This window comes from Atractosteus spatula, chromosome 8 (genome assembly GCF_055471065.1).
Source record: "Atractosteus spatula isolate fAtrSpa1 chromosome 8, fAtrSpa1.hap1, whole genome shotgun sequence".
In the NCBI taxonomy this organism is placed as follows: domain Eukaryota; kingdom Metazoa; phylum Chordata; class Actinopteri; order Semionotiformes; family Lepisosteidae; genus Atractosteus; species Atractosteus spatula.
This window is the reverse complement of record NC_142713.1, coordinates 57,474,946-57,494,933: the sequence shown is the minus strand read 5'-3', so window position 1 is coordinate 57,494,933 and position 19,988 is coordinate 57,474,946. Positions and strand designations below refer to the sequence as shown.

General features: G+C 38.5%; 1 protein-coding gene across 3 annotated transcripts in view; it reads left to right on the top strand.

Annotated features, from left to right (window-relative positions):
- The window catches only part of itpr2 (inositol 1,4,5-trisphosphate receptor, type 2), a 165,432-nt gene that overhangs the window by 135,130 nt on the left and 10,314 nt on the right, over positions 1-19,988 (top strand). For 2 of the 3 annotated variants that reach the window (XM_088922826.1, XM_088922824.1), the window contains 4 exons: positions 539-625; positions 3,088-3,212; positions 6,177-6,342; positions 6,641-6,801. In XM_088922826.1, the coding sequence (XP_088778952.1) occupies positions 539-625; positions 3,088-3,212; positions 6,177-6,342; positions 6,641-6,801 (539 nt within the window). The remainder of the gene's footprint in view (positions 1-538; positions 626-3,087; positions 3,213-6,176; positions 6,343-6,640; positions 6,802-19,988) is intronic. The other variant, XM_088922825.1, reaches the window with a different exon arrangement.

Below are 19,988 nucleotides of genomic sequence, written 5' to 3'. Positions count from 1 at the left end.
TAATACAGAACACGGTAAAGCTATTATGAATTAATGGGATGTGGCGTATGAAAATATTCTAAGTGTTCCCTGGAATTCAATTATTCACAATCAAAATAAACTGGTTGGAAACACAAGTGGGCTTTACTGTGAGAATATGAAGGGTTCCATAATCTGCCTTACTGCAAGCTTTGACAACAGTTTAATGATCATTGAATACGAAAGCACAATTAGGCTTGGTAAATGGTAACAGATGCAAATGACTATTATTTTAGTTATATTCTTTTGCAGTTAATGGGCTTTAATGTGCCCTTTCTCCCCCTTTCCTTATGCCTGTGGTTCCCAGAAAACTGGGATTAGTTTGACAAGTGGATTCCATTTTCTTCCTCCAGAGTCATAGTGTGAACGCAATTTTGCAAATGGAAAATGTCAAAAGCAGATTGTTTTGTTTAACCACAGTTAACTAGTTTTTGTAGTTCTCAAAACAATTGTAATAATAGAACGTATGATGTGTTGTACGCGTGGAGAAGACTTGATCCATTACAACTGCTTTTCTCAGGCAAAGCGGAGATGCTGAAACCGTCTGCAATGACAGAAACATGCTCAAAAGAAAACTGTAGTGGTTCCTTACCAGCTTCTGCTACAGGTAGGTCATTCTGACTAAGTTGTGATGTCCCCGTTTTTAGCATACTGTTTAAAAATCAGCGCATTTTGTTGCTGCGATAATAATTTCTTCTTCATGCATTCCATTGTTTGCACTATTGTAACTGTGATCTACCACTGGCCTTCATTTCAGTTACTGCAGGAAGAAATAAGCCAGTACCACATTATCATGGAGGACCACTCTGTGTGTAGCCACCTTGATCAATCTGATACTCTGTAGGCTTGCAGACCAAATAAAGTCAAAGTCACATACAGTATGTACAGTGAATGCATCCTACAGTAACCTGGAAATTGGTAATTTACAATTTGATTGCTTTGTACAATAGTTGACTCAGCATTTTCTGTTTAATATAAATCTGCTTGTTTGATTTTGGAAATCAGTCGTTGAATAAATCAACACATGCAACCATCTCTCTGTAATGGTGTTAAACATTTGCATTTGGTCAGTTTTATCTAGAACGTTTTTTTTTCGGAAACTTAGAATTTGAACACATTGTGCGTAATATAGGAGCATTAAAAGCTTTGTTACAAAATAGGCCTGTGAGTATTACTTCACAAGATTAGGTCATCATAAGACTGGGTATGTATGGGTCTAAAACTGTAAGATATTCCTCCCAAAGATAGTAAAATGATATCATACATACGATAAAAACGTTTGTTGTAGGTTTTTCATTATTCCATTATTCCATTATTAAGAAGGTGATGGTTGAGTGCAGGTGCTGAATGAAACTTGTCAAGAGCCTTGATCCAACCCCTTTGACCATACCAGTTTCAGATGTGGCTCAATAAAGCAAAAAATCAGATAAATTACTGAATTAGGACAGCTATTAGTATGAAAATCCGATTGGTTTAAAGACTCACACAGGCTTTGAACGGCTGGTTCAGCACAAGAGCTAAAGTATGAGTTTCCTGATGAAACATTATTTTTATCCATCATGTATATTTCATAATTCATATATTAATACTGAAAAAGAAAGGACCGCCATATTTGCCTTTTAGTTCGCACGATAGGGGAGGATGTGGAAAAATAATTAACCAAATCATCTGCAACTGGATTTTTTTTTCTCATCTGTAACATAATCTTTTTTAGCTGAATAATGTGTTTAAGCTGTTAGGTAACTGGGAGATGTGCTTTCCTTTTCACACTTGAAAAGGTTAAGCGCTAAGAATATCTTTCCATGTTTATGAAGAGCTGACTGTTCTGGTGTGCTTACAGTAAGTCATGCACTTTCTTCAGAACCCCGTGCTGCTTAATTGATCACCTGTGATGTGTTGTTTAACATGTGTTTTGGATTAAATGTGTCTCTTGGGGGGGGTTAAAAAATGAAAACTTCTGAATATGAGCAATACGTTATAGCCTGCAAACAGCAGAGCTGACGTATCATTAGGAAGAGAAGTTGAGGTAATTAATATCCTGCTTTTTAGATTTTTTAATTATATAGAGCAATTCACATGTATTATTAGGGCTGCCAAGAAACTCTGTAAAAAATTGAAAAATGTAGACACATTCAGGCGCACTTAAATTAGAAATATATGTATTTATCTTAGAATATTGTGTAGAACCTTGGTCCAAATAACAGTCATTAGGTAAATTCCAAAAGGATTGACATGTTAAAAGAACTTAATCTATTCAGTCTTAGAAAAGTCTACAAGGGGACTAAATTCAGGTTTTCAGTATCCTCAGAGTACTGACAGAGTAGTAATGGACTTCTTCAGGATCCACCATGAAACATGATCCAGAGGACACAAGTAAAAACTATAGTGCATTTAAGACCCAACAGGAAACACTCCTTTGTGCAGGGAATTGTGGGAACCTGGTATTAGATGCCCAGTCAGGTTGTTGATGCCAGCTGATACTTTGGCCTTGACATCCTCAGATCAGTTGGCTACTAGAACTAAGCGAGCTGATAGACAAGACCTTCCCCTCTTCTGAACAGCTTTTTAGACACTTTTATATTATTTATGTTTGTGAGAGAGAAGGACTCAAAAAAATCCATGAAGTTTAGTACGTACACATGGACACATAACATTTTGCTTTCTGGCACAGTAATACTGATACTTTGATTTGCATATTAATAGGGCTTTTCTTTGTTTCTTGAGCACATACAGTAGCCTTCTGTTTGTTTTTCAAAATAGAATCATTTAGAATTAAGTGTCTATTCAATAGAAGGGTGCTTATACCAGAGGAAACGGGTTGTATTCCAGATACAGTATAATTTTGATTCTTTGGGGTGAACATCAATCATTATATGGAATTATTGGTAATTAGATGTAGTGGAATGAAAAAAAAACAAACATATACAGTATGTGCTATTGACTTTCATCTCACAACGTTCCTTTGTAATTTGCTTATTTGTGAGATAGTCTGATTCTGAAGGCGAGTGGTTAGTTCCAGCTTTTGAAATCTGTCTGATAAGGATCTTTTTGTTGTTTCTGAACCTCCAGCAGAAGAGAATGATGGGACAGAGCAAGTCTGTGACACGTTGCTGATGTGTATCGTCACAGTCTTGAACCAGGGTCTCAGGAATGGAGGAGGAGTGGGAGATGTGCTCAGGAAGCCTTCAAAAGATGTAAGTGACAACTTTATTCCTGCCTTCTCTCCATCTGGATATTTGACAGTAGTTTGAGCTTTTACAAGCTTAAACAAACACAAAGGCTACTTTGGTAACTTTTTGGTTCTGTGATATAATGAGTTGGTCAGCATTTAATTTATTTTTTCTTATAAATCACATCGTATTAGTCTAGCCATTACAACACATCAAGATTCTTGCAAATGACTGCATATAAGCTTCAAAGTTGAAAAGCTGTAGTTGAAAGAAATACCCTTGCAGGGTCTTCCTCCTACTGTTTCCTTACCAGGAAAGAGAGTAGTCCCACACAAGTGTTACAGATAGCATTACGAGTATGTGAATGAGTTGCTGTCTTGTATAAAGCAAAATATAGATCAATGAGGTACTCAGTTTACCTCGTAGCAAAGATGTGGGTGACTTTTCACTTCTGAAAAAGAAGTATCTTTACAAATGCCATGTTTTATGCCAGCTGCTTTCTGGAGTATGTGGGTGATCTTATCCAGTGGTCAGGGCTTTCTCAGCATTGTGTATTCTAAATGACAAATTGTAGTGTGTTCATCCGACTAAGCAAGCTGAGTTTAAGAACATAAGAAGAGGTACAAACACTAGGTGACCATTCAACCCATTTAACCTATATGATAGTCATTTTAAGACATTTACTAGCTACAAACCCAAATTCAAGTACACTAAAGTGAGCAAAGTTCCTTTGATTGTATCATGACTTCAAATACAGTGTTATGCCTAAGCATAAGCATGTGTTAAACTATCAAATTAAAAAGCTTTATTGTATAGATCCAGTTTAACTTATGTTACACAAGACTGGAGGGGGCCACAGCTGTCTTGCATCTTGTAGGCAGTGTGCTGTGAAGGGCATTGAATGCTTACAGCTTCATACACTGCATCCTCTAATTTATGCAAAGATTATCCTGCGGAGTTCACTTTCCAGATTGAGCTGTAATCACCTTGGAATTGCTGACACCGGTTTTGATCATAGTCGGGCTTGGCCTCCCTTGGTTTTGAAGTTTGAAGTTTTCTGCAGTGGCTGATGGTGTTGCTAGGTGGCATTTTGACCTAGAGCTCTTAACAGGCCTCTTACTGAGACCGTGCGAGTTAAATACATGTATTTAAGCAGAAAACATTGCTTTCCCTTACAAAGGGCAAATAACTAATTGTGGCCGAAGTACTGTCTCCTTTCATTTTTATTTGAGTCTGTGATCTGCAGCTCTGTAGATGTGCAACGATAAGTATAAATGCCATGGGAAGGTTTGGTGACAAAACCCCTGCTGATATAAGCTGCTTAGCCTGCCTGCCTGACTGCTACTAGAATAAAAGAATGCCTTGTACTACCAGTACTAAGAACAGTTTGACAGGGTATGAAACTGGAGAGCTAAGTACATGAGAAAGTTATCAGGCTTTTATTCTCAGAACCTGTCTTCTCTCTGAATCCAGAGTCTGAGGATCACGTGTAAGAACAGGACGTTTGCAAGCATGGGACATATTTTTACAATTCTGGTTGAAAAGTGTCGCTTTGCCTTTCTTTCTTTCAGCTGTGGCTGTTTTTGGCACATTGCTGTTTTTCTGATATTGCATGTTTCTAGTTCAGTTCTGGATGAAAGCTTTAAGAATGTGACAGTATTATTCAGAGCCAGCCAAGATGTTGTTATGTGAAGGTGTTAAACCACTGGAATACACTAAAAGTTAGGAGGGAATGAGACAGAGCATACAGTACAAGAAGTAAAATGTGATAGTAGGGATACAGAATTTGCAGAGAATAGATTTCAGCGGTTTCAAGATATTCTACTCAGTAAGAAAATCAAAAGCTAGCAAGCCTTGGCCCAAGTGGTTTAGTCAGTCATTTAAGAAAAATATAAGTAGAGAGATTTCGCCTTGTGAAATTATTTAAAAAACTGACGAAAATAGAAAAACATCTTTTACATATTCTAACAGCAAAGGAAAAGTAAAGGATGAAGTAAAATGTATCCAGGATGACAGTGTGGACATTTCTAGACAATGAAAGAAAACTGGCTCATGTAGTAAATTAATATTTCTCTCAAGGAAGAATTCATCAACATGCCTTAGGCTCAGGAAGGACAGATTTATGTCCTAAATAATATTAGCATAGAGGAGGCAGGCTTTCTGCAGGTGTTTGAATCACTTGAGCTAAGCAAGCCTCTCGGGCCGGTGATATCGTACAGCTTGTATATAAGGAAGCAAATGTTGTGATTCTCAATATATTAGCAAAACTCCTCCAACAGTTGCTCAAGATGGGAGTAATATTCATGGAAAAATTGCTGATGATTGATGACCTGTCAATAAAAAGTGTGACAAAACTGTACCAATTAAATGACCAGTCTTATATTACTTCTAAGATGATCGAAACAATCATTAGAACTAAAATAGAGGATCATATATACAGTATGTACTGTATATAACTGGAAATACGATCCTTAGGGTTAGCAGCATGATTTTCTTCTTCAACTAACCTTAGAGTTCTCCCGGACAGGCAACAATAGTAATGGACATACAGGGAATGCAATATGGTACAATATATTTGTTTTCACTAACTTTTTGTTAAGGTTCCTCATAAAATGAGAAATGAATTCTTAAATAACATTCAGTAGCAATTCAATCTAATGCCTGTGTTTGGAATGAGAACATGAATAGAAAACAGAGTACAGATAAGAGATACATTTTCAAATTTGGCACAACAGAGATCTGTATTAGGACCATTGCTCTTCTTATTTACCTTACCTTCTTATAAAATATAAACTACTTACAGTGTTTTGGAGTTGTATTCTCCCCCTGCAGAGTTTTCACATTTTTCACAGTTCTAGAGTGTAGGAATAATTGTTTGCCAGTATGACAGTATTACAGTGGGTGAATTTAGATATAAGTTTAAATAACAGGACATTTTCCTTTGACGGGGAGATCTCAACTGAGTTTAACTTGTGATTCTATTTTCAGGAGCCCCTGTTTGCCGCACGTGTTGTGTATGACCTGCTGTTCTTCTTCATTGTCATCATCATTGTCCTCAATCTTATTTTTGGAGTCATCATTGACACATTTGCAGACTTGAGAAGTGAAAAGCAGAGGAAAGAAGAAATTCTGAAAACCACCTGTTTCATCTGTGGTAAGTGTTCTGTTAAGCAGAGGGATTTAACAGACATTATAAAGAGTCAAGAAGCTACTTTCAACTAACATCAATTAAACCAAGCGGTCCATGTAGTCTTTTAAAATATGACTTCTTTCATTATTGTAGCTACAAGCAATGGCCTTCACTGAGTTACTAAACTGTATTTATGTATAATTATTACCTTTTTATGTTTTTTTGTTAATTTATGGTGCAATAGATACTGTAGTAAATGAATATGAAGATCCGACACTGTTGAGTCTGAAAAGCTATTTTTTTTTTCATTTTTTTGTTGCAGGGCTTGAGAGAGATAAATTTGACAACAAGACAGTTTCTTTTGAGGAGCATATAAAGTCAGAACATAACATGTGGCACTACCTGTACTTCATAGTTCTGGTTAAAGTGAAAGATCCGACTGAATATACTGGACCTGAAAGTTACGTTGCTCAGATGATCATGGTAAGTCTATTGTCATCTATATGATTTTTTTTAAGGAAAGTATTTAGAAATATACCCTTCTTTATCCCTCAACAAAGGAAGGACAGTTACTCATCAGGTTAAACAATGATTTCAGTTGTATGAAATGAAGAACACTTTTGTCTAGTGTGAAATCAAAATCTGATCATACTGTGCTTGTTGAAAATGTGATGAACGATTGTGCTTCCACAAGTCAAAGACCCATTGTAAAATCAGATCTGTAAGGATTAAAAGGCTATCTGAACTAATTTGATTTTCTGAAAAGATAAGTGCAAGAACTTTATGTAAGCCAGAAACAAAATCTCCTTTTCTAATCAACTCATGATTTAACTTTAACTGTCTCATCACCTAATGCATGCTAGTAAATTTTGTTTTATACAGTACTGCAAAGCAGAAACAAAAGCATTTTCTTGAAAAATATTTATAAATGCCAGACTGTTATATAAACACTAGGCTTTGGCTCCCCTACAATCTTGTATTGGATATAGCAGTTAATAAATGAATGCATATACTGTATGCGTTTGTAGTCATTATAATTTGAGTTTGGGTGTGACCTTAGACCTGTGGTAGCAGAAATGTGATCGACATTAAAGATGACGTACACAGTAAACGCACATTTCAAAGGAAACCACATAGAGTTTCACATGTTCATGTTCTGCACTAGCTGTTTCATTTCAGGTTGATTCATCATTTAAAGTATAGTTCACCACAGAATTCAGTGTCATACACGCACATCTAGTTAGGAGGTCCTGTACCCAGATGAAATGTTGCTGCTTTGGAATCAGCCCAGAGAAGAGAAACGAGATGCAGGCAGGCTGAAGGAACTGATCCCTTTTAGTCTTGAACCGAGAAGACTAAGAGGGGCTGTGATCCAAGCATTCAAAATCCTTTAAAGCTGGCTTGAGGCAACCCAGTGGACTTTTTCAGAATCACCACTGATATGTTAACCAGAGGTGCCAAGTGAATTTTAAACTGAGACCAGGAGGCACTTTTTTCCCCAAAGGTTTGTGGGAGTCTGGAACAAGCTACCCAGCCATGTTTCTGAAGATGATAGCTTGTTTTTTTTTCAGCACACTAATGGATGAGATTCAGTTAGCTGTTTTGCTACCAAATGGACCAGAGGATCCATTTGGCCTCTTATTTCTAATCTTACAATGGGATGTTTACAGTTTAACATTAAACTATTCTAGTTCCTGGAAACCCTTAGCAAGACATTGTGATTGGAGACTGTTGGAAAGTTTCAACAGTTTGTATCTACAGTATATAAACTATTATGTAAGGCTATGAAAATGTAAGCATCTACAAAATATGAATAACCTTAAAAACAACACCGAGCCATACGTGTAGTGCTAATGTAGCTCACACAAGAAATTAGGTTTTTGTGATACACCAAAATTAGTTTAAGCTGAGGGATTTCAAGTCATATGACTTTACACCTAAAGAGCAAGATTCGGCACAGCCATACATTTATGTTATAGATTTTCCAGGGATATGACTGGAGATTGGTCACTGTGCCGTTTCCCAGGTATAGAATGCCTGTTCTTAGAGCTACTGTACCTTAAAGAGTTAATGCTAAAATATAGCACGCCGTCCTTCATGTCTCAGCTGGAAAGTCATTCAGATTTCTACATTTTGTTTTGTCTGCAGACCATAGGAAATTCAGTGAAATCTTAAATCTTTTATGGAAAAATGCTATGAAGGGGAAAAAAAAACAAGATTTAATTTTATGCCTGAAATCAGATGGTTTCACTGAATAAAAACCTGGTTTAACAAAATGCCAGAGCCAGACACAAATCCCAGCTTTCCTGTGATAGTGGATAGTTTCAAAGTAGCAGCCTAGCCTCAGCATGGCCTGCAGGTTATTCTTAGCTAATAGAAGTATATCACATCTTGGCAAGCATGGTGTGAGTTCGTAACCCTTCATGGAATGGCTGTAGTATAGTAGCCCGTAAAGTGTTACATCCATTCAAAAACACAGAGAAGAGATGATTTTAGTTCATATTTAAGTATCATATTTTACATCTGACGCTTACATTACTGGCAAACTGATCACTTGCTTCATTCTCAAGGGATTCAGTGGGTTCTCCACAGTTTGCCTGCAATCGGATAAACGGGTCTTTCTTATAAACATCAATCAGTAAGCTTAGATGCACCAGAGGGAAAACAGAAGGGATACTGATGGTCTGTATATGGGAATGCATTTTCTCTGTGCAAAAAAATCACAAGCAATACAGTTCAATATGAAGGTCTGCCACAAGTAAATTTTAAATAAAAAAGATTAATACCTGATTGTGTAAGCAGATTTGGATAAACTGAGTGACTTGCTTAACTAGTTTCTACATAAATGCATTTATTAGCCAGTTATGGCTGAAGGCAGTAATGGAATGCTCTGCTGACAGGGATCTCAGCTGCATAGTTTTGTGAGTGTTGATCTATGACACAATTGGGCTGCTTATGTGTGCTATTGATTTGACCTGATGAATTGTTCTATTTTAAGTGTTCTGTTGTAATTGTAAAGGGCTCTTCAGACTTTTATAATGGAATTAGTGATAGACTCATCTTTTGGTGCCATGATCTTCTCAAGGAAAAGTGGTCTGAAAAAATGCTGGGCGGATGATATTTTGCATAATTGTGTGTTATTTTGATTGTGGAAACTGAAACTCAAAATAGCTTAGTTACTCCATCTAGAAAGTACTATAGCTATTCAGTGAAAACATTTACCAGCACACGTAAGAAACAGAGTTGATGAAGATTCCTTTTCTGGTATAAAAAATAATGAACATTTAATATGCACGTACTTTTTAACTCTAAAAGCTTGATATATTTGTATATGTCCTATATCTTGCAAAAGTATGTTTGCATTTGAAATAGATTTGCTGTAACATAAAACTCTAGATTTTATATAGTTTTAGTTTCTCTTTACAACAAGCAATAATTCACATGCTGTACCAATGCCAGTAGTTAATTTTTTTAGTAGCATCAGTCCACCACCCTGGCTCCTGATGTTTCCCTCTGAATCTCTACTGATTTCTACTGAAACTTTTCAGGACTGAAGTTCTTATGAGGGTCCCTTTCCTGGGAAGTATCCTTCCCTTCCCTTAGAACTGAGAACGAGAGGCACTTCTTTATACAAAGGGTTGTGGGTGTGTGGAACAAGCTGTCTAGCCGTGTTGTTGAAGCCAATGCCCTGGCTTCCTTCAAAAAGCTGGGTGAGATCCTTGGATCAATAAGCTGCTAACTGCCGAACGGGACAGATAGTAGCAAGGTTACAAATAAGGGGAATCCTTTCTTATGTTCTTGTTCTTCTCTCTTACTGCTCTCACTGTTTCCTGCAGGGTGTTCCCTGTCACACACAGGACTCCCTCTGTCAAGTCATCGCACTTTTTTACATTAAGCTTTAGGGTTTAATTCCAAATGACTCTGTTACCCAACTCTTTCTCTAGCCCATTCGCTTTTGGCTAAGCTCAGGAATTTTTATTGCACGAAAATTCCTCCATATTCAGCTCTCTTTTGTTCTTTCATTCCTTTTCCTAGACATCTATCTTTATCAAAACACTTTCCTCTTTCTCTTACCCCAGGCCTCTCCTTGGTCTATAGCTGGTCTGTAGCTGTTACTGTGCAGAGCATTCTTTATTTATTTACTGTCTTTTATGATTTATTAACAGCAGGCCACTGGGCCTGGCTAACAAACCACCACATGACTTGCTGGTCCACAACCTGCATTTACTTTATACAGTATTTTCAACCTGCCTGACAGTTCATTGAGTCTCACTAGCATGTCAGCCAACCCAATCCAGCTCTAAGAAGAACTCCTGCCTCCAGAGCCATAACACTCTCTCCCTTCTGGCTGAGTTCATTTGAACAGGGTCACATTTCCATAACACTGGCAACTCTAATATGGCAATGGGCAGTTTGAACTGTTTTGTTTATGCTGTTTCTCTACTGAAGGACTCTCTCCACGGGGTGCTTTCTTATACAGTACATGTCAACTGACACATGGCTAATTACACACAGAATTCAATCCATTCAGAGTGCCCCACATACTAAATCAGCACAGGTGTGTCTATTTCAACACCTGTTCCCAGTTACCCAGCAGCCATCTTGGCTCAAGTTCACACCATAGCATGGGTTTGAGCCAAGATGGTGGCTGGCATAGGAAAATTCAGCTCAGGGTATTATTCTTCAAAGCAAAACATGATCGAATGCATATCAGAATATATTGAAAGAAGGTAATATGAAATTGTATTTTCTTTTAATGATTGTGTGAATATGTTTTAAGAATTAAACTCCAAACAGAGGACAGGTCTGCGTGTCAGTAATCTGAAATATTTACAGTTGCACTAGTAATCAGGAAGGTTCCCTGATGTGTCAGCCTTAAGAGATAGCTTAGAAAGTTCAGACCTAACAATCTGACATTTAGTATTTGATTAGATTTCATGACCTGTACCTAAAATTACAGTAGGTAAATCCATCTTCTTATGGCTTAAGTAGCTTTTAAGAGTTATACATTTACCCTGGGCGGTTTTTCAAAGCATTTATTTGCATATCCCCTGGTATTAAAACAGCCAAGTAGATGAGATATTAGCATGAACAGGCACATACACTGTTTTCCATTAACACCAAGTTCCAGAAAACAAGAAGGGTACCTCTTTTGAGAGAGCTTGTTATATTGTAGTACGTGCTTGAAAGCCTGACACAAACAGCCAAAGTTAAGGGTTAGAAATCCCTGTTTAACTAAAAAGAAGCTTAGGTTTTAACATGTGCGATACTGATTCAATTTGAGATTTGTTGAACAGAATTATTTAATATAAAAAAACTGTTATCTGTTTTGTTATTATTGTATTTTTTCCTCTTTTCAAAAGTATGTTCAACACCTGACAATAAGGGGATTTCCTGTCAGGCAAACACCCCACATGAATACAGAGCTTGCGAAAGATTGTGGTACAACTGATCAAACTATTTTTTTTTTCGAAAAGACACATCACGACATCTTTCAGAAGTTCCACAGTACAGTTTGGCAGGGATTGCATGTGAGCATTAAGAACAAAATCTTCGCAAGTTCCCTTTCTGTTACTTAACTAGACCAATTGAAACTGTTTTGTATTTTAAGGGCTTTAAACTGCGTGCGTATTTATCAAGAGCAGATTGTTTCCTAGAACTTGTGCATCCAAAGGAAAAAAAATGTTTCTATCCTTTTATTTTTAATATTATTTTAACATACATGACATAGCAACTCTGACCCTTGCTTTTATACAGTATGTGACCTAGAAAAATCCCATTGATGTTGATGAACGTGAGTCTTCAATACTCTATTCAGCTATCTGAAATACATTCTAAAGAGTACAGAAATGTCTGTGTCTTCTTTGTATCCTAGACCAGCAAGGTTTTTTACTTTAAAAATGTGAGATTGAAAGCTAAAGCCGTTGAAAGGGATTCTTATGGACCAGGCTATGTTGCATTTTTAGAGAGAAACCTTTGTTAATAAACCTTCTTTAATTTGTTTGTGCGTTTCCTCTTTGAGGCCGCTTCACAATTGGGAGAAAATCGGGGCAACAGCCAAGAAGAATCACTTAATATTTCTTAAAACGTGCCTCATGCTGTACAGGGAGCTATTACAGAAGAAGGCCTAATACTGCAGAATGGGATGAAGCCCATTGAGTATTGTTAATTCACCTTCTGAAAAGGAGCCTGTTATTTTTTTCCAGTAAGCCCTGAAAGCTCTTCTGGGGAGCTGTACCCTTTAAAGTATGTTCACGCTCTTGTTTTGACATCCCCCCTCTTTCTTGAAATTACGTTGGACGGAATTATCTTTTATTTAACATAACCTTTTACAAAACAATGACCTTCACAGATGGAAACAGCTGGACGTTCTGTCATTGGAATTCGAATGTTACAAATTCTGATACAAAGCTGGAGACCACAAGCCACAGCGGAAGAGTATAATGAAGGGAATCATTTGAGAAAGTTACTTATTATTGCCAAAACTTCAATATTGAGTATCTTCAATATTTCTTCACTTTAAATGTGTTCAGTTGGAATATCTTACGTATGGCCAAGGGTAATAGCAAAAAAATGACACAGCAGCCCAGGGTTAAACTAATTTCTTAAGTTTTTCTCTGTACACCTTGAAGAGTTGATTTTATAGGAAAAAAAACCTATGAATATTATTCCAAGAGCTGTGGGCTCTGTTCATACAGGATTAATGGCTGTTAATAGGGCAAAACAAACTTGTGTACTGTACATGATTACGGGCATAGACAGTTGTTAAACTGTGACTACAATCCATTAAGACGACTAAAAGGTTTCATTAAGCCCCTAAGGCATTTGAAGAACTCAAAAACAAGAAGAGTTTTAAATTAATTGATGAGGGTTAAAGACCATCTCATTAGCCAAATGTTTACGTCGGGCCTAAGTGATAACAGCTATTCATAAACTGAAATGAATGCAAAACTAAACATTACTTCCTATCTTACCAAGGTCAAGTTGACCAACAGCAGTCATATACAGTATGAACTGACAAAAAAGTAATCTGAACACTCTTTAAAAAATGTGTTCCCCCCAAAATAACAATATAAACTATACAAAAAAAGTCAACAGATTTATTACAGTGTTGTGCTCTGTTATCTAACTAGATATTCCTGTGATATTTATATTTAGAAAATACCACAATAATATATATTGCTTCCATATGACAAAATCTTTTCATTGTCTCATTAACATCGTGTGAAAACAACTACAGTATTTATTTTTAATTGTATTTTCAGCCATATGCCTTTTAGTTTCAAACGCAAATTTTTGGATCATTCTAGAATTAATAGTGCATTTCCAAGTTCCTTGCTACAGTGCTGTCTGTAGATTCCATTTTTCTGTGTGAAACATTGACCAGTGGCACTCAGAAAACGATGCTGATGATGTCATCAAAAGCAGACGGAATTCTGCCCTTGAACTACTACTGTACAGGCTCTTTCATCGAATGGCTAAAGTCATCTTCATAGATAACTTCAAGAATATAGCTATGTGTGACTTATTTTTAACGAAATCCGACTATCAATCGGCAAGTGCTTTGTGAATAGCTCCCTATACAGTATGAGGCATGTTTTAAGAAGTATGAAGTGATTCTTCTTGGCCGTTGCCCTGATCTGAAAGCAGGATATCCATTAAATCCACCTTCTAACCACTTTATCCAGTACAGTGTGACATTGGATCCAGAGACTATCTTGGCAAGCAATGGGCGCTAGGCAGCATACACCCTGGACAGGACACCAGTCCATCACAGGCCACGCACAGACACAAACACGGACACGCACACACTCACACCAGGGGCCAGTTAACCTGCAGTACCAGTATGTCTCTGTGGGAGACTGTGGGAGGAAACACAGGGAGGACATACAAACGCCACGCAGATTGCATGCCAGGTATGTAACACAGGTCCCCAATCCCAACCACAGCACCACCGTGCCATCCTATATAGTCTATGTGCATCTTTCATGGATTTCCAGAGCAATGTGTGTGGTTCCTTGGGAAAGTCATGGCTGTCATCTTTATCCTCCTCCCTTGATACTGCTTGCAATGAAAACAAGTGCAATGATCTCTCGTTTGAGAAGCTGAGAGCAGGCACAGCATTAGCGGAGACTGCAGCCTCATCAGCACTCACGGGATCTGGTCTGCTGTGCCAGAGAAAGGTGGCGTGCAGTCAAGGTGGGAGATCGTGTAACGGAGCACCACCCGCTGGGTGAGTTACGTCACTCCCCTCTGAAACCCTGCTGCAGCAGAAGCCCCATTACTGAATTCTCCTCTAGCTAGAGAGCAGTGCTGTGTGACTCTGGGCCCAGTAGTAACCATGAGTGAATCCCTGCAGGGGCAGAGTAGGCCTGCACTTGTCACTGCCGCTGTGTCAATTCCTCCTGTGGCCGAGGACCTGGTGTTTGGCATGGCGGCGGTAACTACTGCCTAGCCAGTGGCACCGGGCCTGCTCAGGGCTCGCAGGAGACCGTGACTGGATTCTGGCAGGGGCAGGGAGAGCTGCTCATGACGCAGGTGCAGCGCAGCAGCTGTGAATTCAGGTCGCTGGGAGCTGAGACTGTGATGTGAGAATGGCTGAGTTGACTGGATTTAACTGCAAGGTGTATTAGAAGGACCTGAAAGGGCAGCTTGCATTAATGTATGAAGGTGTTTGTTTGGTTTTGGCGTTGGGCCACCTGCTGTCTTTGCTCTGGGATATTTAAAATGCTGTTTAAATCACAAGGCACGCATTAGCTGCTGGTCTCTTTCCAGATGGCAGTAACCTGCTGTTGGTAACATGCAAGTGAAAAAAGAAAGCTTATTGATTTTGCAATTACAATAGATTGCTTTTTGGGCAATTGACAGGTTACTTCTGGTAACCTGTTAAAACATACATACATACTGTAACTGTGTTAGTGTGGTAGCATTAGATGAAGGTTGTTCTGTGAATAGGAGCTGAAGTTTTGGTTCTTGTTCTTATTTAGAGTCCCCAAGCATTTGTCAGTCACCCTTGGATTGCAGATAATTGCTGAGGGGATTTGTGAAGGCGACTGAGTATATTAAAACCATATTTTTCTTTCTAAAACTCTGATGGCTCTGGGCTCCTGGGATAGATTATTATTTTCTAACACTCATAGCTGTTAAAGACATGGACTTTAAATGATTACAATGACAATGGATTCGGCTTGTCTATGGCTTCCTAAAGAGATCTGACAATCATTCCAAATAATTATCAAAAGAATCATTTTGATAGATGCTGCATTTAGTTCTGAGATACAGTATTCAAAACACCTTGAGCTAATCCATGCTTCCAAGTTCTCTACCTCTGCCCGATAAAGGAACTGAATCCTCCGTGAAATATTCAAAGAAAATGGGTGCAAACGGGCATATTACACTGTTTACTGTGGAGTTTTTTTCCTGTGAGTGCAATTTGACGCCTTGATTGGACTGCACTTGATTACAGTTCCAATAGTGAAACATTGATTCAGACACTCTCTTGGTTGGAACATGAGACAGATATTAGAAGCAGACTTTTTTCATCATGTCTTGAATCTGTTGCGAATACCCTCCTCCTAGTACTGTAAGATAATGTTTTAAAAATCAATAATCATTCCTATACGGAATGGAAATGCTTTAAACCACATGCTCACTGAAGTTCCTGCTTGCTGACTTCACTCGGCTCACCTCGGGTTCCTGACAAAGGGTGCTTTGTCCACAGATAACCTGTGATTCATTTGCACCACCATTTATCGACTGCTGCCAGAGTGCAGACACAAGCTTCACTTCATGCGGGTGAAGGTTAGTTCTTTTTAGTGAGGGCAGGGGATTTTTGGAAAGTGGGTGTTTAATGAGCTTGATCTGTTTGCCTGGTGTCTCTGTTGGAAACAGAAGCTGTGTACACATGAGAGACCTGAGGTCCCGTGTAGGAGGATAATGAAATTAATCTGATTCCCACCTCGCTTTACCCTTATTAATATTGAGAGAAGGAGAAAAAAAAATCAATTTGTCAGTTAGAACAGCTTGTTTCCACAGTACGTGATGAATAGGGACTTTGGAAACGATTGAAACAGGAGTTTGTGTTTTACGCTTGGATGTCCATTGCTAAACTTTCATTGTATTTCAGTGGATTACATGTTTCAGCAGTTAGATTCTTTAGGATTATATTTACCCTGCATTTTCTTCAAGTGTGCAGTACTTTTGGTTTTTAAAGTGTATCTTTAGAGACTCAGGGTCTTCACTGCAGGGGTATTGATATTATGTCTCTTCTCTTCAGCTTGTTATAAAGCCTGATGCTTTTTAAAAGTTATATTTAGAAATATATATTTCAATACTGTTTCAGTTTCTTACTTCTGTGATTCTAATGTTATTCATTGTAACAGGACACCTTGCATAATATAAATAACCCTCTCAATTACATTTCATATAATTATTCTCCTATGTAGGCAACACTGTGATAGCAAACCAAACTATGAAACTTAAAAGGAGCTTTTAAAGTGATAATTGGTAAGATCTTCAATATAACAAATGGTCTATGGGGTTTAGACTCATAGAGATGTACAGTATTAGATAAAAACTCTGAAGCATCCTAATTAAAACGGTTATGCCGCTGGGAAATGTTTGTGAAATTAATTAGTAAGCTTACTGCTGAATTTTAACGTGAGTGGTAACATGCAGTGACTGTTCCCTCTGAAATTTTGAAAAATAATGACTAGTTTTTAAAACTTTTAACTAGTAAAACAGACCATATGCTGAGAGAATTATATTGTCCTTCAGCAGCAAATTCTAAACAATAACTATCAATTCAACTTCAGTATGTTAGGTGCTTTTGATTTACAGTGTTGGAGGGTTCACTCTTACATAAATTCTGTGTACTTTTCTCAAACCACATCCAGACAGAGATGGACCTAGTATTTGAAGTTGCCGTTAAATCAGTGACAAACAATTGGTGAGAATAAGCAAGTGAAGCTCATATCTTCCTTAAGTTGCAATAGATTTGAGAAACTTAAACTATATGTATTTTTTTGCTTATTGAACACCTGAAAACAGATCATTTCAACTAACTAGTTTTTACAGTTGCTTCTTATTTAAGCAAATTAGACATGGTGCATCTGTGAAAACATACAGTATGGAGGCTAGGCCCATTGATCCTATTCCTTATTCATTGTACAAGCATTACTTGTAGCAAGAATATGTCAAGTGTATGAATATTGAAACTGCATGTTTTCAGCAAATATGTTTTTTTATTGTTATTGTTTGGTTAATTATGTCACTTAAGGAATTAATTTTTAGTCAGCTTTAGTCCTGATTTTGGTGTGAACTGGATGGACATTTGTGTGCAGAATTCCTGCAGTAGTAGTCTTACATTTATTTCTTTAATGTTATTGGTAGTGAAATACTAAATTTGACAAACAAACATTTGAAAATGTCCTGATCTTTTTTTTTTAAATAGTCAAAACAGTTATAGGACTAACATGCATGATGCCTCTATTAGCCACATTGATTAAAAGTCTTTTTTAAGATGCTGCATGGTCAGTCTATCTTCAGACTTCGTTTTAAAAAGAAGCACCCTTCCTGTGCACAATATGTTGAAAACTAGTTTGAAAAGCCACGTGATTTCTAAAACAGCGTTTGCGAAACTGACTGCAGGCTATTGTAAAGAAGAATTTCTATTTAAACATCGAGTGATGTAACAGTTTGATGAACTGCCCAGAATTCAGCACAGGACCAACACATTTTTGATCAGTCTGCTTTTAAACGAGGTAATTAAGAATAAACTGGAGTCCTATCTGTATCACGCTTTTGTACATCTAAAATTCAGATTCACAGCACTGTATGTTTTCCAATTAGTCTTAATCCTTTCCAGATGGATGCTGTAGGTGCAGTTCCGTGGAGATCAGGAAGTACAGAAATTGTCATGAGAAATCAAAACCTCCTGAGGTTCAGATTCAGAGCAGAATTATGGGATGGCCAGTTATGAGATGGTAATGAGGTCCATAATGTGCGCCAAAAAATGATTTAGCCAAGTCGGTAATATAAATACATTCATCTATCCAGGCATTTTCTAACCACATTATCCAAGACAGGGCCACTGGGGAGCAGGGGTCTGTCCTGACAAGACAGGATATACCCTGGATGGGACACCAGTCCACTTCAGGTCTCGCAGACACAAACACAGACACAGACGAGGGCCAGTTTTTCCCAGAAGCCAGTTATCTACCAGTAGGTCTTGGACTGTGGCAGGAAACCAGAGCACCTGGAGAGGAAAACCATGCATGGGAACAGCATACCAACTCCGCAGAGGTCCACATCTGAACCCAGGGCCTCAGCACTGCAAGACAGCAGTGCTAACCACTGTGCCACTATGCCAGTCAGTACCAGCACAGCTGTGCTCAGTAGAAAACAATATTACGGTACATTGATTTTTCTAGTAAAATGAACTTCAGCCAGCCCAGAAAGGAATAGAAAAGCTCATAGATGTCATCATTGCATGAGTTTGAGATGCAAGACCTTTGGAAGCTCTCTCAAAGTATACCATTCCTCAGCCTGAGGTTAAGGATTGCAGCCTCTTTCTCTCCTGGTTTTGTTTCCTTTCCAGCAGGCTGCCTCAATCGATCATTTGTGTGAGCCCCTGGATGTAACTGAATAGAAGCAGCAGAACGTTCAGGAATTTGTTGGAAAAACAGTACCGTGCCGTCCAAAGTGCCAGCGTTTTGTAATCCACCAAGCAGTGTCATTTTCATTGTCATTGTTGGACAAAGGGGTCGACAACCATGCTTGTATCTGTTTTTTTTTACCACGTGCACTCTTATCTATAGTGACGACAGCAGTCCATACGAGAGTCCACAGCTGAGTGCCCCTCTGTCCCAGCAGGAGACGCCAAGTGCTTACATAACACGGATAGTTAAAAGGAAAACCACCTTTTCCTGCAGATCTCTTCACATTCAAAGAAAGAGGGCTGTGTAGGTTTGATAGCAGGTCACTCCTGCCCACCCAGTGTGGGAGGCTGTCTGCATGCCAGGAGCAGTTTTCCATAAGGGTCTGGTTTCCTGACTCTTATCTGCTGAGTCATTACAGCTCGTAGCCTCAGTGCGCTCAGGAGCCCACTAAAACTCATTATACATGCTTAATTATCACGAACACCGTCGAGGTGAAATAGCTGAGGAGGAGCCGCTAAAGGAGGATTACATAACCCATCTCAAGTGGCTGGTTTCTGCTGCTGTATAACAACTCTGCCTTTTACTGTCCCACCCCTTCGCGCAAACACTGTGCCACCTTTACAAAACTGTGCTGCACCTCAGGTGGATGGAGAGAGGTTTGTTTCCATAGCAATCCAACCCCCCCCTCCGCCCGGCTTATCCTACCTGCTGTTTTAAAATGAGATATCGTGGCAAAGGCGCTGGGGGGGTGGGGAGGGGAAGCTGTCTGTTGGGATTCGCTTACAGCTGTGATGAAGAGGAAAGAGAAGTTCGGTACAGTGGGGCATTTAACACAGCCATGTGGCCAGACTAAATGAGAAAAGTCCGTGTGCTGTTTAAGTCATTTCACAGTTAGGCCGTCCATTCCTCTAGATTCCCTTTAGTTGTGGATCTAAAACCGATCGTTCGCCAACGGACGCCTTGTGCGTATGCAGTTATTTTGTCTCCTTTTGTCAAGCAGCGGGGTGTTTA